The 26763-nt window shown below is 41.2% G+C and overlaps 1 protein-coding gene across 5 annotated transcripts in view; it reads left to right on the top strand.

Annotated features, from left to right (window-relative positions):
* Cpne1 (copine 1) overlaps positions 1-26763 on the top strand; it is a 40509-nt gene that overhangs the window by 3713 nt on the left and 10033 nt on the right. Inside the window, exons 2-4 of one of the 5 annotated variants that reach the window (XM_059261739.1) lie at positions 34-76; positions 4351-4430; positions 8654-12208. The exons of 1 other annotated variant lie outside the window; for it this stretch is intronic. In XM_059261739.1, coding sequence (XP_059117722.1) covers positions 8676-11714 — 3039 coding nt within the window. In that variant the 5' untranslated portion in view covers positions 34-76; positions 4351-4430; positions 8654-8675 and the 3' untranslated portion in view covers positions 11715-12208. Of the gene's footprint in view, positions 1-33; positions 77-4350; positions 4431-8653; positions 12209-26763 lie in introns of those variants that run through there. 3 more of the 5 variants (XM_059261744.1, XM_059261740.1, XM_059261741.1) reach the window with 3 other exon arrangements.

Here is a 26763-nt window from a genome sequence, read left to right as displayed (position 1 = left end):
CTCAATACTTTTTTTTTTTTTTTTTTTGCATAGAATTATTTCACTCGTGTCCTTCCAAAGTTCACCAGAGCTTCAGGTGAGTGGGATAGATTTTTTTGAGTTTGGGATCCTGTATTCAGTTAGGCACTAGCTGATATTTTAGCACACAGGAATAAGCAGACTCTTGGAAAAAAGTACTCCCTCCATTGTTTATGGTCTTGGGGCTGGAGAGATGGCTCAGCAGTTAATATATATATTCTTCCAGAAGACCAGGGTTCAGTTCCCAGAACTTACATGGCAACCCAGATCCATCTCTACCCCCAGTTCCAGGGGATGTGACACACTCTTCTGGCCTCCACCAGTACTTTGTGCATGTGGTATGGGCATGTAGGTAGAACATGCACACACATAAAGTAATAGAAATACTCTGTGAACTGATAAAAATAACTGGTCTTTACAGGGTGAGTAGCTGAAACAAAAGTGCTGTAGTTTTCAGTTTCCATTTGCCTTGTGAAAGAAGAGCTGTGCTAGAAAAGGTCTGAAGTGCTGGTACTTAGCCCTGATGTGTACAATTCTCCTTGGTATGGAGGTGCTTCAGATGGCACTTCTTGTGTGGGGATTGATTCTGTACTCTAAGTTGAACAGAAATTTAATGACACGTTTGCTGAGATCAGCTGGGCTTTCAACATTTCTTGATGTAATAAGAATTTTCCTTATTGTTAATTTCTTGGAACCTTGTAAATATAGGGAGTTCCCTTTCGGCATAACTGCTGACCTAAATTTATCCTTCTCGGGGTGGATGTGGGATGTCTTGTGTCTGAAAGGGAAGAAAAGCGTTAGGAACCTCAGTTCCCTAATTTGTGGGAGATAAGCTCCAGGCCCATACCCTGTGTGTTTTGTTCCTACCTTTTTTTTTTTTTTTTTTTTTTTTTTTTAAGATTCATGTATTTATTATGTATACAGTGTTCTGCCTGTGGGCCAGAAGAGGACGCCAGATCTCATTATGGATAGTTGTGAGCCACCATGTGATTGCTGGGAATTGAACTCAGGCAGGACCTCTGGGAGAGCAGCCAAGTGCTCTTAACCACTGAGCCATCTCTCCAGCCCCTCCTACTTTTTTTTTTTGGATACAAGATTCTCATTATATCCTAGCTGGACTTGAATTCCTTATGTAGTCAGTGTTGGCTTTAAACTCAGGATCCTCCTGCCTCTTGCCTCTTGTAGCACTTGAGGTTACAGGCATACACTACGACACCCTGCTATACCAGATGTTTTGAATTAGAATCTCCATAGGTGTCAGATGTTTAGCAAAAAAAAAAAAAAAAAGACAGAAACTAGAAAATTACCCTAGTTCTGTAGCTCTTAGGGTTGAACCTTTATGCAGTGAGAGATAAGTATTGCCATAATTGTTCTTGTTGCTTTATTTGAAGCAAACTTTCTGTTTTGTATTTCCCTAGTTATAGAAACTGCTAGGTACAGCTTTTGGTTTTGTATTTTTTTGAGACAGGTTTCTCTGTATAACCCTGAGTGTCCTGGAACTCACTCATAAAACAGGTTGACCTCAAACTCAGAGATCTGCCTGCCTCAGTCTCCCAAATGCTGAGATCAAAGATATATGCCACCACACCTAGCTTACATACAACTTTTAAATGAAGAGTTTTTTAGGATCTGTGAGACGGCTCAGTGAGTAAAGGTACTTACTGTCAATCTTGACCACCTCATTTTAATCTCATGGACTCATAGAAGGAAAGAATTGACTCCCAAAAGTTGTTCTTTGACCTCTACACACATAGGCTGTGGCTTTTCTTTTTCTTTTTCTTTTTCTTTTTCTTTTTCTTTTTTTTCAAGACAGGGTTTCTTTGTGTATTTTTGGTGATTAAAATGTATTACTGTGGCTTACTTGATCTCACATTTTAATAATGAGTATCATTCAGATAAGTAGTTTTATTGGTAATCTCAGTACCAGAGAGTGGCAGGGTTTTCTCATTCTCTGAATTTAAAGATGGAGTTTGTCTGGGACCTTGGTTCAATGCATAAAGCTGTGAGAGCATGAGGACCCTCAGAGTCCATGTAAAGGAAAAAGAGGTAGTGTCATCTGTAATCTTAGTGCTCCTATGGGGAGACAGGTGGTAGAGACAGAGTCCTGGGAAATTCACAGGCCAGCTAGCCTGATGTATTGCACCTGAAAAACAAAAACAACAAAAAGCCCTTTCTCAAGGTGGAAGGCAAGTACTGGAACCCAAGATCCTCTTCTAACTTTCACAAGAACACAGATTCCCATCTCCCCCAACCCCCCAAGACAGGGTTTCTCTTTGTAGCCCTTGCTGTCCTGAACTCACTCTGTAGACCAGGCTGGCCTCAAACTCACAGAGATCCACATGCCTCTGCCTCCCAAGTGCTGGATTAAAGGTGTGTGTCACCACTGCCTGACACATTTTTTTTTTTAATCACTGTTTTAAAAAGTGGTGGCATGTGCCTATAATGCCAGCATGGGCTACAGTGTGAGACCTTCTCCCAAAACAAACTTTCAGTGGGTCTTGGTGGCATGTACCTGTAATCTATCTAGCACTTGAGGAATGAAGACAGGAGGATCAGTACTTACGGTCAGTCTCAGTTACTGAGTTTGGGACAAGGTTGGACTGCCTGAGACTTGTCCCCCAAACAAAAACAACTAGTGTATTTGAGCCAGAAGGATTTCCAGCCTGATTTTTTTTTTTTAATAAGATAGATTTTTATTTATTTATTTTTTTTGATTTATTATGTATTCAGTATTCTGTCTGCATGTTGCTTGCAGGCCAGAAGAGGGCACCAGATCCCATTACAGATGGTTGTGAGCCACCATGTGGTTGCTGGGAATTGAACTCAGGACCTCTGGAAGAGAGCAGCCAGTGCTCTTAACCTTTGAGCCATCTCTCCAGCCCCTTCAGCCTGATTTAAAAGATAAAATAATAGGGCTGATAAGATGACTCAACTTAGTTCCAAGCCAGATGATCTGAGTTCCAGCCCTGGGACCCACATGGTAGAAGGTGAGAACCAACTTTCAGAGTTGTGTAACTTCCACATGCATTCTGTGGCATGCACACTTCTACACACACATATATATACACACATGTCCATACAAAAAAATGTTGAACTGAGGATAGAGCTCAGTGGTAGAGGGCTTGCCTAAAATATATTAGGCTTAGATTAAATCTGAGACTGCTTGTACCCCTCCCCCAAAAATGGTTAAAAATTAAAAATACACTTTAAAATGACCTTTTAAATATAATTAGGAGGCTGAAGAGAAGGCTCAGCAGTTAAGAGCACTGGTTGCTCTTTTAGAGGATCTGGGTTTGATTCCCAGCACCCGAATAGTAGCTTACAGCTGTGTCTAACACCAGTCTCAGGGACTCTGAAGCCCTCTTCTGGCCTCTGGGCATTCACATGGTGTACAGACATAAATACAGAAATACACCCATACACATAAAAAATTAAATAAAAAATAGTCATTTGGTTGTGAATCGTTAATAACTAGTTTGGAAGAAATTACTCTGAAAGATAAGTACCCTGCTACCCTGTTTGTGTTTTGGAAAGTATTACTATATACTAAGACACTTGCTGGAGAAATATTTTGCTTTTGAGACAAGGATTTGCTGTTGGACTAGGTTGGACTTAGAACTCAGTATGCAGCCCAGGTTAGTCTCAGACTTAAGTAGTATTTCAGCTCCTGCTCTTGATACTGAGGTTACAGATATGCTTTAGATGACTTTTTTAAACAAATTTTTTAGAATTACGTTATAAGAAATCTCAGTATGTTGAATATAGTGGAATTAGTACTTTGAGACAGAACTTGCATTTTAGTTGTATTGTGATCTGTAATATTTTGATGCAAAGGTAATATATTTGAAAGAGTAATTGCAGTGGTTTCTGCGAGTATCCCTGACTTGATGACAGTTTGTCCAGGAATTGTTGTTGTGCAAATTTCTTTTTTCCTCAGAAGTTTGGTGAGAATTTAGGAAAGTAAGTTGAGGTTGGACATGTTAATAGACTTATGGAATTTTCTGGATTGTATAAACATTAAGTGATTAAAAAGCAGTTAACATTTGAAGCTGAGCTTTAGTACTGTTTTTACATTTATTTTTTGGCTATATGGCATATTCTTTATATAAGTACCTAATGGCATATTCTTGATAGAATGATTCTCAGACTTGAAAGCAGTTAAAAATGTGTGGGATTTTGGTATCTCTTTCCTTAAAAATAACAAAACTATACATTCTTATGAAGTGCTCCGCTGGTTTCAGACTCTTCTTCATAATGTACAGTTCAGTGTGGCCTGTGCGTGTTGTTTTGATTCCTGCATTGATTTTTGCCTCCATTTATTCTCTATTGCAGTCTAAAAGTTGGTTTTAATTGGGTTGCCCACAGGATTGACTTGGCCTCTACTTAAGAAAATACATCTCTTGTTTTACAAGGTAAGAGATTTTGAATAGAAGGTTTATTTTTATACAAAACAAAATGAGATACCTTATTAAGAAATAAGAAAGAAGATGTAATGTGCGTACGTGCATGCATGCGTGCGTGAGAGAGAAGCATGTCTGAGGGATAGGGTGGGATGAACAGTTGCTTCCTCTGTCTGTTGTATTTATATGGATACATTTCTTATTGTTAGGTAGTAAGCATTATAGACGGATTGTAGATTCCAGCGCTTCTTGGTATGGTTATTTATATTTCCTAGAAATACAAGTGTAAATGTTAGGTAATAATTTGTAGAGTACGAATTTTAAACCTTAGCAATTGAATTGAACCTTTTGTTGAAGGGAAAAGTCAGACTCAAGCTAGGTTAGTAGCAGAATGACAGATGTCATTTCATACTTTCAAAACCTAACAGTGTTTCTTGTCAGGTAGTTTTAGGAGCAAGTCTTGTACCCTGCTTGGTTTAATTCTCCAGCCCTTTTCCAGCTGGCAATCTTTTTTTTTTTTGTTTTGTTTTGTTTTGTTTTTGTTTTTTCGAGACAGAGATCCGCCTGCCTCTGCCTCTGAGTGCTGGGATTAAAGGCGTGCACCACCACCGCCCGGCCCAGCTGGCAATCTTAGGCAGGGTATTAATAATCAGAATGTTTTTGTGGGTGCCTTGTACCAACTTTCAGTAAATCTCTTAACAGTATGGTTTAGAAACTTACTACAAATGCCATTTAGGCTTGTGTTTAATCTCTGTTCTTGGGACCATTTCAAGTTCTCATCTTATTCTCCAATTACAAACTAAAGTATGTATCTTTTCCTCAGGTTTTGAATACCTGGCTTACCTATATGATGTTTCCCCCATAGAAAGTGATGGAACCTTTTTTGAAGTTTAACAGGTGCCATCACAATTGGCACTTAAACATGTTTCAGATTCAGTAAGGAATGTGAATTTGACTCAGTTATTTGGAAGTATTCTGATAAACTTTCATATTGTCTGCTAAATAGAAAACTGAGAAAGTCTGTTGGTGATGATCTTTATTTCTTTTTTTTTTCAGTTGTGTGTGTGTGCTTTGCGAGTGCTGGGGCTAGCAGTGACACACATGTGGAAGTCATAGGGCAGCTTGCTTGAGTCAATTGTCTGTTTCTACCATGCAGATCCCAGGGATCCAACTTAGGTTTTTACTACCTGAGCCATCTTACCAGCCCTCTTGTCGACTCTTGTAGTTCATATCTGAAAAGCTTTACTCACCCACTCCACCTCCGTTTTTAGTGTTTTATGATGGTCTTATAAAATATTTTATATTTGCTAGTCCATCATTCCTGATTAAATTTGAAGATTGCTTTTATCTTTGTGTATAGTTGTGTGAGAAAAACTATGAAGGAGTAGGGGATATAAGTCAGTTGGTAGAGTGTTTGCTTAGCAAGCACAACTTGACAGTCCCCAGTATCACATAAACTGGGTATTAGATAGCACATCCCAGCACTAGGGAGGTTAAGGCAGGAGGATCCAGAAGTTCAAGGTCATCTGGCTATTTAGCCAGTTTAAGAGTAGGTTAGGCTCCATGAGACACTGTTTCAAAAAAGGAAGCCATACTTGAGTAGTCAAAGAATGTTAACAGAACAGAATTTGTCATCATTTCGTTGTGTTGGTTCTGTTTGTGTAAGATGTAAAGGTCAGTGGCTCTTAACTGTTTGCAAATAGAATGTGATGCTAAATATACCATTTGGTTATGTTTGATTTTTTTTTTTTAAATTTCTTCAGGTATAGTAAACAGATGTGGTTTTGTTGTTGTTTGTTTTTGGCTGCTCAAAAAGTCTTAAAATAGAACATATAGCCAGGAATGGTGGTATGCCTTTTAATGCCAGCACTCAGGAGGGAGAGCAGAGGCAGATGGATCTCTCTGCGTTTGAGGACAGCCTGGTCTCCCTAGGGAGATATCTGCCTGCCTCTGACTCATGGATGCTGGGATTAAAGGTGTAGGCCAACATAGCCAAATTTGTCTGCCTCTGCCTCCCAAGTGCTGCCCTATTACTATTATTAAAGAATTATTTTATGTATATGAGTATTTTGCTATGTATATATGTGTACCGCATGTGCCTGGTGCTCATGGAGGACAAAAGCAAGCATCAGATCTCCTGGAACTGAGTTAGAGGTGGTTGTGAGCTACTAGGAGGGTGCTGGGCCTCAGTATCTCTGCAAGAGCAGTGAACACTCTTAGCTGCTGAGCCATTTCTCCAGCTGAACCCTATTATTATTATTTTACAATTATGTGTGTGTGTGTGTGTGTGTGTGTGTGTGTGTGTGTGTGAGAGAGAGACTGTGACTGAGTTGATTCTCTTAACTGTGTGGATCCTAGGGATGGAACTTAAGCTGAGCCATCTCGCTGAGCCCCTCTCCCCACCTCCTTTTATTTATTTTTTGAGATAGGTTTTGCTTTATAAGGAGATCAGTGAGCAACCAGAGATTCAATAGGAGTTAAATTGAGTTAGAGTCCCTAATAGTGAATTATACATTAATGTGTGTAATCTGTGGTGTTGGTCTTGAATTCAAGATCCTCTTGCCTCAACCTCTCAAGTACTAGGATAATTGACATTCACCACCATACTGAGCTTTTGTGGAATTGGGGATGATCCTGGAGCTTTATGAGTGCTAGGCAGACATTCTACCAACTGATGTATTTTGTTTATTTCTTTGAAACTGAGTCTCACTCACTATGAAGCTCTCACTGGTCTGGAACTGTGTAGAGCAGCATGGCTTCAAACTCAGAAATCCACCTCTCAAGTGCTGGGATTAAAGGGAGTTCTACCATGTCTGGCCCAAGTTGTTTTTTGTTTGTTTGTTTGTTTGTTTAAAATTTAAAAGTTGTTTTAAAAAAGATTTAATGCAAAATTTGGTAGAGTCACTAGACCTGAGTTTTGGTTAAATAGCCATGGTGAATAGTGGTGTGACAGGTTCCACTTTAGGGTGATAATTACAGGTTAACTCAGATTTTGGCTATTCTATTTAGTATTTCTTTGGGTTTTCAATATACTTACAGTAAACACAGAAAGAGAGAAAGTGTGTGCATGCATGCATGTATGTGTGTGTACACATACATGTGCACGTATATAAGCTTATGTGTACAGGCAAAGCCTGAGAGAGGATGTCAGGCACTCCATTGGAAATAGGCTGACAGTTGGGGGTCCAGCTAGTTTCAGATGTTTCATCCACACCCATGTGGATGCAGGGAGAGAACTCGTGTTCTTATGGTTGTACATACAGCAAGTGCTCTTACCCCCCTGAATCATCTCTGCAGCCCCAGATATTCCTTTGTTTCAATAAAACTATAAAATAAATGGAAAGTTTTACTACGAAATAGGGAATCTGTTATCATTTGAGATTTCTGGTGCTAAGGATTGAATTCAGGGTCTTGTGAATGCTTTCACATTTGAGATATGTCTTTCATTTTATTGTTAGTTATTTGTAATCCATGAACATTTCAGTTTTCTGGGGTTTTTTTTTTTTTTTTTTTTTTTTTTTTTTGGCTTTTGAGATTGAGCCTTATAAGGTATCATTCTGATAACTATGAAATTGTAAAGTTTAAAAGGAAGATGTTAAATCAGTTTTAAATTTTTTTTTTTTGGCTTTTGAGATTGAGCCTTGTAAGGTATCACTCTGATAACTATGAAATTGTAAAGTTTAAAAGGAAGATGTTAAATCAGTTTTAAATTTTTTTTTTTTTTTTTTTCGTTTTTCGAGACAGGGTTTCTCTGTGTAGCTTTGCGCCTTACCTGGAACTCACTTGGTAGCCCAGGCTGGCCTCGAACTCACAGAGATCCGCCTGGCTCTGCCTCCCAAGTGCTGGGATTAAAGGCGTGCGCCACCACCGCCCGGCCAGTTTTAAATATTAATTTTGATGCATCCTTTGCATGATTTCCCCCTATAGATTTGTATGCATTTCTTTTAAATCTCACAGAAGGTTTAGTGCTCTGAATGATGTTTATTGTGACTTTATTGTCCTATAGTTTTTTTTGAATCTTTTGAACCTTGGACTGAAATTCTTTATAATTGATTCCAGAATTAAAGCCTTTGGAAGTTCAAATTGTTCAGATATTCGAATGATCTAAATTAAAGACATTGTGATAGCTTGAGGGAATGCTTGTGGGATAATATGGTGGCTGGTCATTCTTGCAACTAACAACTTGGTATAATAAAAAGGAGTCTGACATGGCCGTTGCCTTTTCTCATCTGCAGGTGTGTGTGGTTTCAGCGCAGCATGGCTGTGGTCATCCGTTTGCAAGGTCTCCCAATTGTGGCGGGGACCATGGACATTCGCCACTTCTTCTCTGGATTGACCATCCCTGATGGGGGCGTGCATATTGTAGGGGGTGAACTGGGTGAGGCTTTCATCGTTTTTGCCACTGATGAAGATGCAAGGCTTGGTATGATGCGCACAGGTGGTACAATTAAAGGGTCAAAAGTAACACTGTTATTGAGTAGTAAAACAGAAATGCAGAATATGATTGAACTGAGTCGTAGGCGTTTTGAAACTGCCAACTTAGATATACCACCAGCAAATGCTAGTAGATCAGGACCACCACCTAGCTCAGGGATGAGCAGCAGGGTAAACTTGCCGGCAACAGTACCCAACTTTAATAATCCTTCGCCAAGTGTAGTTACCGCTACCACTTCTGTTCATGAGAGCAACAAAAACATACAGACATTTTCCACAGCCAGCGTAGGAACTGCTCCTCCAAGTATGGGGACTTCGTTTGGGAGTCCAACATTCAGCTCGACCATTCCGAGTACAGCTTCTCCAATGAACACAGTCCCACCACCACCAATTCCTCCAATTCCAGCGATGCCATCTTTGCCACCGCTGCCATCCATCCCCCCAATTCCAGTTCCTCCTCCAGTACCAACATTGCCTCCTGTGCCTCCTGTTCCCCCCATTCCCCCAGTCCCTTCTGTGCCACCTATGACCCCATTGCCACCCATGTCAGGCATGCCACCCTTGAATCCACCACCTGTGGCACCTCTACCTGCTGGAATGAATGGCTCTGGAGCACCTATGAGTCTGAACAATAATCTGAACCCTGTGTTTCTGGGTCCATTAAATCCTGTTAACCCTATCCAGATGAACTCTCAAAGCAGCGTGAAGTCACTTCCCATCAACCCTGATGATCTGTATGTGAGTGTGCATGGAATGCCCTTTTCTGCAATGGAAAATGATGTCAGAGAGTTTTTCCATGGGCTCCGAGTTGATGCAGTGCATTTGTTAAAGGATCATGTAGGTCGAAATAATGGGAATGGATTGGTTAAGTTTCTTTCCCCTCAAGATACATTTGAAGCTTTGAAACGGAATAGAATGCTGATGATTCAACGCTATGTGGAAGTCAGTCCTGCCACAGAGAGACAGTGGGTAGCTGCTGGAGGTCATATCACTTTTAAACAAAGTATGGGGTCTTCTGGACAAGCCCACCCCCCTCCTCAGACACTTCCAAGGTCAAAATCGCCCAGTGGGCAGAAAAGGTCACGGTCAAGATCACCACATGAGGCTGGTTTTTGTGTTTACTTAAAAGGGCTACCATTTGAAGCAGAAAACAAACATGTCATTGATTTTTTTAAGAAGTTGGATATTGTGGAAGACAGTATTTATATAGCTTATGGACCCAATGGGAAAGCAACTGGTGAAGGCTTTGTAGAATTCAGGAATGATGCTGACTATAAGGCTGCTCTGTGCCGTCACAAACAATACATGGGCAATCGCTTTATTCAAGTTCATCCAATTACTAAGAAAGGTATGCTAGAAAAGATAGATATGATTCGAAAACGACTTCAGAACTTGAGCTATGACCAGAGAGAAATGGTGTTAAATCCAGAGGGGGATGTCAGCTCTGCCAAAGTCTGTGCCCATATAACAAACATTCCATTCAGCATCACCAAGATGGACGTTCTTCAGTTCCTAGAAGGAATCCCAGTGGATGAGAATGCTGTACATGTGCTTGTTGATAACAATGGGCAAGGTCTAGGGCAGGCATTGGTTCAGTTTAAAACTGAAGATGATGCACGTAAATCTGAACACTTACACCGTAAAAAGCTGAATGGGAGAGAAGCTTTTGTTCATATAGTTACCCTAGAAGATATGCGAGAGATTGAGAAAAATCCCCCAGCCCAAGGAAAAAAGGGCTTAAAGATACCTGTTCCAGGTAATCCTGCAGTACCAGTGATGCCTAGTGCAGGGATGCCCGCTGCTGGAATTCCCACTGCTGGAATTCCCACTGCTGGAATACCCGGTGCTGGGATGCCTGGTGCCGGAATGCCAGGTCCTGGAATGCATAGTGCGGGTATGCCTGCTGCTGGAATGCCTGGTGCTGGGGTGCCCAGCGCCGGAATGCCTAGTGCTGGAATGCCTGGTGCCGGAATACCCGGTGCTGGAATGCCTGGTGCCGGAATACCTGGTGCGGGAATACCTGGTCCTGCAATGCCTGGTCCAGCAATACCTGGTCCTGCAATGCCTGGTCCTGCAATGCCTGGTCCTACAATACCCGGTCCCGCGATACCTGGTCCCGCAATACCTGGTCCCGCAATACCCGGTCCCGCAATACCCGGTCCCGGCATCCCCACTGCAGGAGGAGAGGAGCATGTCTTCTTGACTGTAGGATCGAAGGAGGCCAATAATGGGCCGCCATTTAACTTCCCTGGTAATTTTGGTGGCCCGAATGCGTTTGGGCCACCACTTCCCCCTCCAGGATTAGGGGGTGCCTTTGGTGATGTTAGACCTGTTATGCCTTCAGTTGGAAACAGTGGTTTGCCTGGCCTAGGACTGGAAGTTCCAGGTTTTGGAGGTGCACCAAATAATTTAAGTGGGCCATCAGGATTTGGAGGAATCCCTCAGAATTTTGGAAATGGCCCTGGTAGTTTAAGTGCTCCTCCTGGTTTTGGAAGTGGACCCCCTGGTCTTGGAAGTGTTCCTGGGCATTTGAGCGGGCCTCCAGCCTTTGGGCCTGGGCCCGGGCCTGGCCCAATACATATAGGGGGTCCTCCTGGCTTTGGAGCTAGCTCTGGAAAACCAGGACCTACAATAATTAAGGTGCAGAACATGCCCTTTACTGTATCTATTGATGAAATTTTAGATTTCTTTTATGGTTATCAGGTAATCCCAGGTTCAGTATGTTTAAAATACAATGAGAAAGGTATGCCTACAGGTGAAGCCATGGTGGCCTTTGAATCTCGGGATGAAGCCACCGCTGCTGTCATTGACTTAAATGATAGGCCTATAGGTTCAAGAAAGGTAAAGCTCGTCTTAGGGTAGCTGTTCACATCAGTTCTTTATAGGGTATATCTTCATGTTGCTGTGATTAATGCATCCAGATTGTTTTCCCAGTATTTCCAGGTTAGAACCTGTGGATTGTTTCAATTGCAGATAGATTGGTTTCTATAACACAGAGCATTGGTTGACTGTTTACAACTCACAGAATAAACATTGCAATTTGTTACAGTAAAGCTATCTGGAGAGAACACAAAACTAATTTTGGCATACCAGTAGAAACCATTTCTAAAACTTGATTATATATATAAAAATCATCAAGGAATCTAGATTGGCTTTCTTTTATACCACGTGGGATGAAGAAAATAGAAACATGGGTAGAGCTCGTGGAGGGTGCTCTTGCCAGTTGCTGACAATTAGAAGTTGGCTGCTTTTGCAATTTGATTTAAAGTTGGACATACTTGCTTTGTTTTAGGGTCAAAGCTTTGTCTAAAACCTGCATTTTTCTTTTACAATTGAATAAAGTCTCTGTATCTGGATTCATTGTATGTACCTTTATTGCTTCTTGAGGGTTCTTGCTGTATAGACAGTCCTGCTTAAGATGTTGCCGCTTTATTTGCTTAATTGACTCACTTGTAATGGGTACACCTATTTTGTTGGTTTTTAATTAATTTCTAATATAAAAACTCCACACTTGGTTTGTGCTATATAACCCTGAACTTTGATTTCTAATGTCACACTTAATGATTGTGTGGAATGACTTTTACCATAAAAATAAACTATGGAGTCCTCTACTGGCCTTTTTTGGTTTGACCGCCAAGTTTTATTAGTTTAGTAAATTTAAAATTGTTAATATTGTTTGGATGGCAATGAAAACCAGAAACCACTTTAGTAATCAGTGTTTAGGTGTTTGATTTGAAGTCCTTTCTGTGATGGACTAATCTAGCAAATTGCTTTTGTCCCAATTTAGGTGACATTTTGGCACAAAGGAATCCATAAGAAAGAGCATTCTATCTTGGAATTTAAAACTGAAGTTGAAATTGGTAGTTTTGTTAGCAGTAATGTTGTAGAATGTAAGATCCCTAAGTTGGACTATAGGTTGATGTGTGTTTAATTCTGTTAACTTGGAGGCTTTTTGGTGTAGCTGTTGATCACGAGCCTGTTCACAAATACTCTTTATGCAGAGTCTGAGTACAACTAGCAGAGGAGAATTGAGATCACTCCTGCCTTTTCATACTCTTTCCTTTTGGCAATCAGGGCACCACAGGAGAGGGATCACATAGACTTTGGTTGGCTAAATGTCCTTTTCATAAAAGTATTTGGTTTATCACATCTTATTCACTGACACTTAAGTCTCTGTCGAGTGTTTGTTTCTCATTTAAAATGCTTGAAAGCTGTTTCACATTAACATAACATACAGAATTGGAGATTAATGAATAATCATGGGAAATAAATTTTATCTTTCACATGACCTTGCTTTGGTTTGAAACACACCAACATTATTTACAAGTCTGCATTTACTTTTAAAAGAGACATTTCTTGTATATACGTATATATTTGTATATATATGTATACACACATATATACATGTATATACGCACAAACATGTATGTCTATACATAGTGCCTTTTTGGTGTTCTAAGGCAGTGGAACACTGATACAGTTTCGTCGTGTAATTCTAGAGTTTAAGAGTGGCAACAGTTTCTTGTGTGCTAAAGTTAGGAAAGCCTGTTCACTACTATAGTCTTGGAGGGTTGATAGTGTGGAGTTTTTGTTTAGGGAAAGGATTGAGCAGACTTTGAAAAGAAGTGGCTGCATTGTGAATCATTTAGTAACTCACAGATACAATTTGCTTGACAGATAGATACTGCCTCAAAAAGCAATATGTTTATATGTGATGTTTTTTGTTAAGTGATCATTTTTCATTCCAAAGACACTTCAGAACCACTTGGGCATCTTATTTCAACTGCAGGTTATTTTGCTCATTGGAAAGCTGACTATCTTTATTTTAGAAAAATTGGTTGTTGAAAGGTGAAAATCTTTTATCCTTTCTCACAGTTTATTTTGGTTGTATATTCCTACACACTTATTAAATATTTCATACACTCAGTTACAACTATTTTGTTATTTCTACATCTTAGATAAATGCTAAAAAGAACTTGAATCTCACTGTTCATTAAATAAATTAAGAAAATAGTATTGGTGTAGAAATCAGAGAGAATTGTGTTTTGCGCTCCCTTGGATCACAACAGTGCTTGTTGTGAAATGTAATTAAATGTTCTGCCCTCTGGAACTTCAGTTTTTGTATATCTGAGATTATTAACAGACTTAACTGCTAAGTATATGGTTTCATTTTGTCCTGGGCATTGAAGTTTCAGTTTTTGTTTTAATAACCATGAAAATGTGTTCAATGAAACTATTCATACCTCTCGACAGACAAATTTTCTCCAGAACTAGGTTTGGTATGGATTTGAATTTACATGATTTTTTTTCATTTGTATGGCATGAAGGCTTTGTAAAGCATTGCTTAAAGAGTGTTTGTAAACACTATCAAGGTATTCTCAATTTCATATGTAAATTTTATTGTCTGTTTTCGGTGACTTTGACATTAATGGAAGAGAATCTTTTTCATTAGGTTTAATTTGTTTTCTTCTGAGTTTTATTGGTGTTTATTTTTCTTTTGCTTTTAAAGGATTAGCAAAACCTACAAATGTATTTTATAAATAAGCAAATTTGTAAATTTTCTTGAACTTCAGTGACAGATTTAGTTCTTAAGCATAATTTGGAGGTGTTTTCTGTGATTATACTAGTTTGGATGTACAATTATTAGTGGCTGTTTTGGGTTTTGTTTTAATGCAACAGTGTTAAGTGAAATGTAGTTCCTGCATTAGGAAATGTCAAACTTACAGATAGTAATATTCAGTGTAGTTGAGGTCAGTCTTGACCCGCTTGATGAAAATCTAGGAGTATGTACATATATGGAAGTAAGCAAGCATATACAGTTTCGGGGGAAATGGTCACCTTGCACAAAAATAAGGAAACACTAAAGCTTACTCAAAATCCATTTTGCTAGATTCTGTGATTGTACAAGTGTGTGAAAATAAAATGCACTCAGTTTAAAAGCACTGGAAAAATGAGTGAAGAACATGTAAAATGACTCCTAGTCCATTTTGGGGGAAAGTTTCTGGCGGTGATCACTTTTCCCACTCACAATTGCCATGTGTAAATTATTTTTCTTCAGCTGATTTATTGGCAGTTCTGTAGTCCAAACTTTAGAAACCCAGCGCAGCTAAAAGGCTGTTGACAGTGTGGTCACATTGCCAGCACCTACTACTTTGGCACCACTTAGCGTTTTTGTTTTGTTTTTTTTCTGTTTGTTTGTTTATAAAGAAGAAGTCTTGGATACTGTTCAATAAACTTGTCACAAAATAAAGGCTGATGCTTTTAATGCTTTAACTGCACAAAAGTATGTCTTTGAGCTTAATACCACTTTTTGGGTTTTTGTTTTTAACTCATGAAAATATTTACGCCTTTGGAAATGTGAATTTGGTGATTGTAGAGGTAAAAATTGTTGCGTATTCTTGTCTAATGCTGAAGTGTGGAAAGAAGAGGATGCCTTGGGACGGCAGGGAGGAAACTTGCTTCTAGGGCAAATCTGTGGTATCTTCGTTTTCAGAATTTCATTTTATTGTGTGTGTGTGCTTTGCTAGCTAATGGCTTCGTTATGTGGATTTGGAAAACTTGAGTACCAGATACTCCTCCTCACCAGGAGTCTCCAAGGGGTCTGTGAACTCTGATTTTCAAATGCTGGTTGCAGTGGAAAAGGGAAAAGAAAGGCTCGGCGTAGACTCTTAATTTCACCTGCCTAAAGCTTGTTTTGTATTCCTATGTGATGGGTTTAATGAAGGTGGGGAGGAAAAGGGAGCCAAAGCAATTGCTGCTTCGTGACAGCGCTCTTCTAGGATTTTCCCTTTCACATTTGCACATCTTAGGAAAGTTAGTAAAAGAAGTTGTCGTAGACTGCTGGTTTAATTTTTAAAAGGATGGGTGAGAGTTGCAAGAATTACTGGGTTGTTCCCTACAACCAAAGTTTTCGGGAAATGCTTTTAGTTTTTTCATTATCACATAAGAGTTTAGCTTTATTTGAATTTCCTGTTTTAGTCTGAGCAGACATGTGAGCTTAGACTAATACATAATTCCAGGGTCTCATTTAGATTGTCCAGGCTAATTTAGATGGGTTTGAGTACTCTTCCACATCAGCTTTTGGAGTAATTGGACAACAGACATAGGCCACCTTGTCTGAGTCTTTTAAAAACTGATTCATGTTGAGTAAATATTTGAAAGATGACTAAGTGGGATCAGGCCCCCCCCCCAGTGTGACCTTACCATCTGAAAAGGGTGGGCTCAGGAAAGGATCACTTCTATAATTTATTGTTTTCTGCTCTCTAGCATTTTATACAAGAAAGCATATCAGTTATGTATACCCATCACTACTCTCCCCAAAATAGACTCTAGGGGATATGATAGGATCTAAATTTAGAAAATTTAGATCCTTTTTTAAGACAGGGTCTCACTGTGTATCCCTGACTGTCCTGGATGGAACTCTGGTTTGTAGATCAGGCTGGCCTTGAACTCACAGAGATCTGCCTGCCTCTGCCCCCCAAATACTGGGATTAAAGGCACGTGCTACCACTCCCAGCTAAAAATTATATCTTTTTAGTATAAACTCTGAAAACTCATGAAGGCTTACTGTAAGGTAGTTTGAAGAGTACTGTGGTAGCACATTTGCAGTAGGCACAGTTCTGTGAAAAAAGCCTTTTGTTTAACAACGTAAGCAAGTTCATCTATTAAATGCTAATTCTTAGTGTCCTCTTCTGGACTTATTTGTGATATTTTGAGCTATATTCTATGTCTTGAGGGTCTCAAAAACATTGTTAAATTAAGTATGGCTCCCTTTCTGGATCAACATAAGTCACAATAAACAACCAAGGCAGCATACTGTAAATACACACTCTGCTACTGAAGAGTCCAGGAGAAATGACCTTGATGTAAACAGTCTAGCCCCAGGTACAGGACAACACTTCAGAAACACTGAGGCTGTGTATTAGGGGAAAAAATCTCATTAACCATGTCCTTTTATTTCTAGTGAGCCCCGAGGCCTCCCACCATTAAAAGGTTAGGACATAAAATTCAGCAAATAAGTAGAGAAGTGTTACACCACCACCACCACCACCACCACCACCACCCCCCCCCCCCCCCCCCCCGGCCTAGGGAACAATTATTTTTGAGTCTTTTCCTAATCTGGAAGGAGGAAGAACAAGTACAGAGGTGTAGCAGCAGCCTAATTCACCCCAGGAGTTGCTGCCTGCTCCTTGATGTTTCAGTCTCTGCCGCTGCCGCCGCCACCGCCAGTTTTTTCCCTTTTGCCTACTCACATAGTAAATCAGCTGGAAACGAGGTGATGAGTCTCAGTAGAGATGGTTTACTTGGAGCTTTTGATTGCTAAGGGTAGTTACATGTGAGTCATATGAAACAATAACCACATTGTGCTGTTAAATGTTTCACACTTAAGAAAAGCTGGTCATTGTACATGCTTCTAATCCCAGCACTCTGGATCAGGCAGGGCTACACAGTGAGACCTTGTCTCCAGGGGGAAAGGAAAAGGATGGAGGAATCGAGTTGCTTGAACAGTCTTGCACATATCGAACTATATGGCTACTGATTTCTTTATGTCTTGCTCCCTACCCTACTACACACTGTTAGGTTGCAAATGGGGACAGGTGGCTGATGTAGCATCTGTTATTCCCTTCAGTCTTGTGATCTATGGGACCAGCAGTGCCCCTTGGCTATAAACTTGCTCAGGTAGCTATTTTCTATAGTAGATCCCACTTTGCTTCTTTGGTGGAACTCAACTTCTGTTGATCTTCATACACTTATATTTTCATGTAACTATAGCCTAGCCATAACTATGTGTCTTAACAAATTTTTGTGCATCGTTGTATGCTGAGCACAACAGGACTTAATGGTGGGAAGGCAAGCAGAAAAATGCCTGTTTCTCAAGAGATTAGATTCTTAAATTCTTACATGTAAGTGCTTAGTTGTACTGAACTGAATGTACCACAGGAACTGTAAAGACTCTCCTGGCCACTTGATGCAGATGGTCAGACAGTTAACACATGTGAAACTAGTTTGTGGTTATACTGTAGTTTTCCAGACAGATGTTTAGAGAATAATCCTTAAGATCCTCCACATATCCCAACCAGGTGAATTGTTCCAGTGAGAAGTAGGAAAACATGCTCTGTGAACAAAGATAGTTTGCTTTTCCACAGGTGTTGGTTTGCTGTGCTCTTCAACTTCATGCACACTGGAGAGGCAATAGTTTTTGACAGTGCCCTGGCCCTAGTGATGCTCAGGGAGATGGTCTACCAGAGTATTACCTCACAACACCCCATATATAAAAGACATTGAATGTGTAATTTGTAGCAGGGTGGGATGGGGACAGAAATGACTACCCTTGAAGGTAGCTGCTGCAGGTCACCTTTTCTGCGGTGACCTTTACCATACATGTTTACCGTACTATTTGCGTTTGCTGTTTAATATTTATCCCTTTAATGAAATTCTATAAACATGGAGTCCATTAAGTCCTCAGTTCCTGTTCCAGTGTTAAGGAGATTGTAGACTTCCTTTGCATCTGTGTGTAAGTCTAGTTAGTACAGGCCATGGAGAAGAGGCCTTGGAGACACAATGAGGGACTGTCGTCGTGACTGTCTTGATCTAAGATTGGACTTGAATTACAGGATGTGAACTAGTGATGGAATTGGACAGAGAAATCCCCTTTGGTCCTATCAGTTCTTGTGACCTCTGGCCTCTGTTCTGTATAAGAGTCTAGCTTATCCTATCCAGTGGTAAGCATCTATGGTTCTGTGAACCCAGCTACTCCATTTCTTTTGGAAATCTCTGAGTTTGACTCTGAAGAGAAGCTAAAAGCGTGGAACTTCAGTTTGGCTGCTTTGTGACTCCTCCCTTTTCTGTGTGGTGAAAGCCCCACATTGTCACTGTCATAGCCTGTCCCTGTCCTACCATTTGAGTCCTAAGTGTCCTATGAGCAAACAAGGAGCGAAAGTGGTGCTACACCAAGACCCAAAGGCACATTGACTCCTTTGTGAGCACTAAAGGGGAGTAGTCAATATGCTGTAGGCATCCACCCAACAATGGACCCTCTTACAGGTGACCTTAACCCCTAGACTTGCCATCACCACTCCTATTTTATAGGTGGGGAAATCTAAGCTTGCCTGAGCTGAGGCCCTATTGCTAGCACTGTTTGAAGTTTTTAAACTCATTTTGTCGCCCAGGCTGACCTTGAAAACAGTAGTCTTCCTCAGTGTTGGGATTACAGGCATGAGCTATGAACCTCCTCAGCTATGAATGGAATTTTCATGGATGCTCAAATACTTCATAGAGAGCAAGTGTTGCTTGTTTCTCCCTGATCTGAGGAGAGGGGAGGGGGGCTCAAGTCACTAGCAGTACCCTCAGTCTACTTGGGAAGAGCCTCCCCCAATGCTCCATGATTTTAGTTCCCCGACTCCAAGTAAACATGGAAAACAAAAGGACTACCTGCTAACTGGTCCCCAGGTACTGATCAGACAGGATTCTTGAAGTCTTCAGATAAAGTTAGGTATAGGATGTGTTCAGAGTCTCTCTCTGAGTGGAGAGAAACTCCATGGTAGAACATTGATGTCTTCCCTTCATATCCAGTTCTCTCTTTGGTAGGTCTTTTTCTGTGAATGGTCCGGCACAGGTGAGGTGTTGTTTGGCTTCGGGGCAGTCTTCAGTGATGTTGGAGTGGCTTTCAGACTTTCCTGGCCATCCCAGTACAAGGTGGGAAACTGCTGTATTTCCCCACTTAGGTTTCCTGTGTGCGCGCGCGTGCACAGTTCGAGCTTTGCAGTACTGCCAGATTCTGTGTGGCACATAGGCTTCTTAGAAATACATGCTTCTAAATAAATCTCACTTTAAAATTTTAATTTATGAGCATAAGTTTATTAGTCCTGAGTCATGTATAAATAAAGAATGTCACCTTATAGTAAGAACTTGGACTTGGTCATGATGGGACACACCTTTAATAACAGCATGTGGGAGACTGAAGCAAGAGGGATCTAGGGTAATAGGCCAGCCTGCTCTAAAGACTTGTTTCAAAAAGAGATTATTTGGTTCGATTTGTGACCTGTGAGAAATGTCTGCTGATTTAAATTTGGAGAGTCCTGAAATTAGAGGAGATGCAGGGGTAAGAAAACAAGTGCCTTCCCCATATCCCTCGAGGAAGTGAGAAGGGAAGAAAAGTGGTGGTGTTAGTGGGCATAGTCTTTTGTGTCATGGGGAAGGGTTGTTCGGCGGGTGGAGGTGCTTCATTTGGGAGCCTCTGGAGGATTTCCTGAGTGGCCTCCAAGACTCGATCCAGCATCTGTGAGCTGCTCCATCTTGCCAAGGTAGGCAACAACAGGTGTGAGCGTGACTGAGTTGTCTGAAGGGATGCTGCTGCTACTCAGACTGACCTGCTTGTAGCCTCTGCCACTTCTGTAGCGTGACCTTGGGGAGATAGGGAGCTCCGGATTGCAGGGTTGCCTGGTTCAGCTCTTGGGTATAAAGAAGCTCATGTAACTCCTGAGCTTAAAGGACTGATAAACGAGTTTTAGGCCATCTGGTGTTGAGTTAGATGCAACTGAACCCAGGAGGAAAAAACTGTTCTTGGGTTTACAAAAAGCAGTTAGAGCCTGCTAATACAGGAAAAAGAGCATCATTTAAAAAAAAATGAAGCACATGGTTTTTATATTAGTGAAGAGAGTCCCTATCAACAGTGGTATGCAGGTAACCTATCTCCCAGGGAAAAACAGGAGAGGAGAGGCTTACAGCATTTAGTCTTTCCTTAAACTTACCAAGGCTACCTGCTCACATAATCCTTCAGATTCTTAACAAGTCTGGTCGAGTACAGTGATGCCCGCTTCTCTGAAGTGCTTTGAGTTTCCATTGTATCTATATAGGTCTGTGGTGCCTAGCCAAGATGTCCTAGCAGGATTTGTGACCTATAATTAAGCATTTGGGAGGTAGAGGCAGAAAGATAAGGACCATCTTTGGCTTTTTTGCAAGTTGGTGGCCATTGCGGGCTGTATGAGACCCTGCTATAAAAAGTTTTTCAGTAGGGAAGGAGGTGGAGAAATACAGAAAGAATACAGCTGTCCATTATAGATTAGATAGATAGAGTATCTCCAGAGCAGTTGTGTGCCGCTGTGGGGGAGCGTGGGAAATGAGTTAGTCTTGGAAGATGGTGATGCCCAACATGCTGGTAATTCCAGCTCAGGTCCTAGCTACTGCGTATCAAGAGCCTTGCACACATTATCTACATTAATCTTCGGGGCTAAATCATATTCCCCCTTACAGCTGAGGAACCTGAGGTTTAATGATTTTGCCCAAACTATATAGGCAGGACACCATCTGGTGCAGTAGCATCTGATGGGTAGGAAGAAGTGAGAGCAGTATTTAGAGTCTACTCACTGTTGGGAAGTCCATACTTTTGTCTCCTTCATCAGATTGGTAGTGAATATAAAAACTTTTCCAGAAGAGAAGGGAGTTTAACTATAATCTAGAAAGTTCTAGGCCAGGCATGAAAGTGCACACCTTTAATCCCAACCCTTGGGAGGCAAAGGCAGGTGGCTTCTGCAAGTTTGAGGCCAGTGTGATCAATATAGTGGGTTATAGGCCAGTTAGGGCCACATAGTGAGATTCAAAGTTCTAAGGAGCACTTACAAGTCCAAGTATTTGTGTTCTAGTCTCATATTCGTTTCACTTAACCACGTGGCCGTAGCCACATCCTGCCTTTCCTCTGCCTGGGGTCACAGAATGTGGGCTAGACAGTCAATTCCATTTTATTTATGATGTTGCAAATTATAAAAGTGAGGAGATGGGGCTTTCATGTTTGGAGACACATTCTCTGTATCAGATCAGGGTCGACTCAAACCTTCAGTCCTGCCTCTGCTGGGACTGCAGGTGTGGACTGCTGGGAAGACCCTGCTCTAAGAGAGGATCTTAACTGTAGGGCTTAGAAAGCTCTGAGGTTGGCAGTGGGAACAGAGGAAAAAACCAATAAAGGAGAGGAGAAAGGAATGAGACTGCCAAGTGACCATGAACAAGACAGAGAAGGCTGGAGCTCTACCTTCTAGGTGTTTCCATCTGCAGCTCTGTACTAGTTCCAATGGAAAGAGGAGACACCAGAGCTAACTGTCAAATGTGCCAGAAAACTCACCTCTCTGTTGATTGGTTTAGCATCAGACAAGTCTAAATTTAAATAATTTCTGAAGGTCCTTGGCTTATCCTATAATTGGTTGAACAGAAATTCTGTACACAAAGATCTAATAAGCATGAATCAGACCACTTAAATAAAATTTCTTGTTTTTCCTTACGGTGGTATTTAAGGGGGTTGAAATGAAAGCCTCATCTGATTGAAATGGCACTATTTGAAAAGTGAGTCTGAATATGTAGCTGTTGATAGGGCACGGTGACAAAGGCTGTAATCCCAGTACTCTGAAGCCGAGAAGGCAGGAGGATAGTGAATTTGAGGCCAGCCTAACTCATCTGAAAAGATGCTGTCTCAAAATAAGTGGTGTGTAGTTTAGTAATAATAAACAGTGGTCAGAAGTGCAACAGGAGTTTTTAACTGCAGATTTCCAAGTAGGGATAGACTTAGAAGACTTGAAAAAAATTAATAATCCCATAAATTACAGGTAATTTAAAGGAACCTTGGGGAAAAAAAAAAACCAACTAGCTATTGGTAGGTATTGTGGTTTCCCCTACAATCTCAGTGCTGGAGATAAAGGAGAATGGATAGTTGAGGCCAGCAAGGGCTACACAAGTCATATCAGGGGCGGGGCTAGTCAAGTAGCTCAGAGGGAGAATGCCGGTGTTCTATGCACAGACTCGTGAGTTTTGTTTCCATATTCCTGAGACAGAGTCCATGGCCCAAACTGGCTGTGAGCTTCTAGTCTTCCATCCTCTACCCCCAAATGATGGAAATGTAGATATGATTCTCAGTGCAGAGTGAAAACTGCAAATTATTAAGGTGTTTTTTTTCCTACACAGTAATATTCCAACAAGAAAGAAAAGGGCAGATCTGTGAGAAGAAAAAAACAAAAATAGGAAACCTTGGTTGCACAGGAAGCCCTGACATTGAGAATAGAAGCGAGGCCAACTTAGTAACGTCAGAGTCAAGCCCTATGTTACTTTGCACACAGTGGGCCACAGTATATGGTTGGAATGAAGTGCAGACCCTTTGTGACTCAACTGACCCATCTTTTCCTGGAATTCTATGGCTTTCCTCAGTTACACCCACTTCTCCCTTGGAGGAGGAGGAGGACAACAAAGATTAGGTTTTGCCTATTCTTTCTTTTCTGTTTGTTTTTTAAAACGGGTTTCTCTGTGTAGCTTTCACTGTCTTGGAACTTGCTCTGTAGACCAGGCTGGCCCTGAACTCAGAGATTTGCCTGCTCTATCTCCTGAGTGCTGGCATTAAAGATATGTGCTACCACCTTTGGCAGTTTCTGCCTATTCTAAAACTAATTAATAAAGTCAATATATTTCACCCTTCAGATTTATCCAGATTTCAGGTATTAATAATCTGTTTTGTTACTGATTGGCTTTTTATAAGCATAAGTATCCTCATACTGATGGACACTAGGAATTTTTCAAGTTTTAGGCTATAATGAATAAGGCTGCTGCGAGCATTCTTAATAATGCTTTGCGAATGTAGTGTTTTCATTTCTAGATTAAAATCTGCCGGTGGAATTGCACTTGGCTAGGTATCTATCTGCCTTTCTGACAGACTTGTCAGGTTGTTTTCCAAGGTGACATATTTAATACTTTCACTAACTCTAAAAATCGTATATCCTTTGCCAGCGTTTGGCCTTGTTGGTCTTACATTTAGCCCCTGGCGGCTTTGTAACTACCCCATTGTAAGGGTCTGTTGGTTTGGTTTTGGTTTGGGTGGTTTTTGTTTTTGTTTTTTTTTTGCCCCGAGACAGGGTTCTCTGTGTATCCCTGGCTGTCCTGGAACTCTCTCTGTAGACCAGGCTGCCCTGAAACTCAGAGATCCACCTGTTTGTGCCTCCAAGTGCTGGGATTAAAGGCGTCGCCACTACCTGGCCTTACTGTGGTTGTATTTTGCATTTCTCTAGTTACGCTGTGGATCATTTCACAAGCTTATTTCTTGTTGTGTTTTACAAAGCATCTTTGAATCTTCCGTGTTTATTTAAATTGGTTCTCAATAAAACAACTATCGTCGTCGTCGTCGTCGTCGTCGTCGTCGTGGTGCATGAAAATTTTGTCCTACAGTTTATTTTTTGTTTTAGTTTAATTTTAGTGTGGGGTTGAACCCAGGGATGTGTGTACACTAGGCAAAACTCTTATCACTAGGCTGCGTCTTAGCCTCCACATTAAAGTTTCACAATTCAGTTGTTAAAAGAGCAGGAAAGGGTAGGTTTATTGCTGTACATGAATTCAAATGAAAAGGGCCTGAAGTTAAGAGTTCCCATTCATCAGATAGCTGAGCAGCAGCTTGAAGCATTGAATACTAGTACTGGGCACATGGAGAAAAGACTTGATGGTAGTTTGAAGGAGCCCCCAGTTAAATGGAAGGGGAGAGAAATAACTCTGCTGTTGTAATTTCATACAGTTACTGAGTATTTACTGAGTGTAAGTAGGTGCCAAAGATACAGAAAACTAGACAGGTGCCTGCTCTTACATAGCTTGCTGTCCAGTGGAGGAACATATAGTATAAAGGCCCTGAGATGGAGACAGGAATTGACACTGTGGTTGTGGATTAGGATTAGAAAGGACAGCCGTGTGGGAACACACTTGGGTGGCTGGATGAATATTTACACATGGGTTAAATCCCTGTGTGGGTTCCAGGGATCAAACTCAGGTGTGATGGCAAGCACCCTTCCCCACTACGCCATCTTGCCAGCCACAGGATGTTAGTGTTTTGCGTTGTTTTGTTTTTAATTTTACGTCCTTGTGCATGTCGGTGTGTGGGTTTGTGCAGGTGATTGCAGTGCCTGTGGATGCCAGGCATTAGATTCCTTGGAGCTGCCTGATGTGGGTGCTGGGAACTGAACTCCGGTCCTCTGGACACACAGGGCTCTTAGCCAGTGGGCCATCTCTCTTCCTCTCAAACTTAGGGTTTTATACTGAGTGATTTTATGTTGAATGTATTGGGAAGCTATCCCAGAGTTTTAAACAGAAACGACATGATCTGGTTTTCATTTAGCTAATAAACAGAAGTGGCTGCATGGTTGCAAAAAGATTGATAAGGAAATCACTACGGTTATCCAAAGACAGTGGAATCCTCCTGGGCAAGAATTTCTAAGGGGAGTCACGGCGGACCAGCTGTGGGTGACAAGATGTTCGTTATGTAGGGTATGGTTCTCACGTTCTGTCTATTCTACTGATAGGAGCTAAGGGAAGTGGCTGACTGAGAAAGGCCTTGCATTTGAGCTAGAGAATGCAGGGTTAACTGTATCACACCACTACTCAATGCTGTAGAAATTCTCCCTCAGGAGTAGAAAAAAATAGCTTGCTAGAGAGTTTGGTGTTGAATCTTAACAGTCATTGGGCAGTTATACAGGTTTTTTTGTTGAGACTGTGGAAGCTGGCTAGGTGAGGCAGTACCAAGGAGCAGAAACCTGTGAGGGTGAGAAATGCAATGACTTAAAAGTTCTTGAACTGGCTGGAATAAAAGTATTGGGCTTAGAGTAATTGATTCTTCAAGTGTGGATCAGGGTTAGGTAGGAACCCAATGAGGGCCTTCAAATGTATAATATCAAAACTATACACAAGTGTATAGATTATAATAACTCAGGCATGGCGGTGCATGCCTATAATCCCAGTACTCACATGGGAAAGGTAGGAGGATCTAGAATTTAAGGTCATTCTCATCTGCAAAGTCATTGGAGGCCAGCCTGGGTTACACGAGACTCTGTCTCAAAATATAAAAGAGGAGTGTGTGTGTGCATACTTCTGTTTCCCTGTGTATTAATTACTATGTATAAGTATTCAGATCTATTGGATATACACTTACCTGAGAAATACATGTTTAAAACTGGGTTATACTCTTGCTGATTTTACAATCTAGTGCTTTCAAATAATGCAGACACATGGTTCTATCTGGTCGAGCTGCCATTCAGCATTCTTTTGTGTGTTTGGTAGTGAGCCCAGCCCTACCTAGCTAATGCACCTTTGAGCTCCCTTGAGTTTTTAGGCCTCTTTGATGTTAAAACAATAGTGAAATGAGTAGAGAACCGCCTCAGAGAACATGAGTTGACAAACGTGGAATTCAGATTATGATGTGGCAGAAACTGGGCTCTGTTGAACCTCTAAGGGAGTCATCTGGAAGGTTGGAAGTTTGCAGGCCTCTTGGAGGAGCAACTGTAGAACACTGGACCTGGCAATCAAAGTACTTGGGGTTATTGACTGCTTCCAGACTCGGATCTCTCACAGCCAGCTGGATTATGGATCCTGGGGAAGCAGGAGGCCTACCGGGTGGGAGTGAGAATACAAACACTTGACTTAGTTTGGCTACAGACTTTTGAATGAAGAGAAGTGGGATTTTCATCATTCATTTGAGCAGGGACTCAGGTGCTGTGGGTGACTCTAAAAGTAATCAATGTGGGTACTGTATTCTGGGTGGGAGACTGGAGCTGGGATGTTGTTCAGTGACAGATGGTTGCCTGGAACGCACAAGGTCCTAGTCTATTCCCAGTACCACAAAACAACAACAAACGAACGAACGAGGCTTAGGGACCATCATGAAATGATGTGGCTGGGAGGAGAAGGAGGGTTAATAAGGGGATCTCAAGGCTGGAGACATCCCAGGAAGTCCTGCTAGGTAGGAAGCTGGGATGCTGAGGCAAGTCCAATGAGAATCTTGTACGCCTGCGGATCGTCATGGGCTGTAGGAGGAACTACGTTGTAGTTATGGTGATTCATGCAAGGTGATGATGATTCTGTTGAGGAAAAAGGTGAATTGGAGAGGTTTGGGGCCGCTTGACTT

This window comes from Peromyscus eremicus, chromosome 4 (genome assembly GCF_949786415.1).
Source record: "Peromyscus eremicus chromosome 4, PerEre_H2_v1, whole genome shotgun sequence".
Classification (NCBI taxonomy): domain Eukaryota; kingdom Metazoa; phylum Chordata; class Mammalia; order Rodentia; family Cricetidae; genus Peromyscus; species Peromyscus eremicus.
This window is presented reverse-complemented; position numbering and strand designations above follow the sequence as displayed.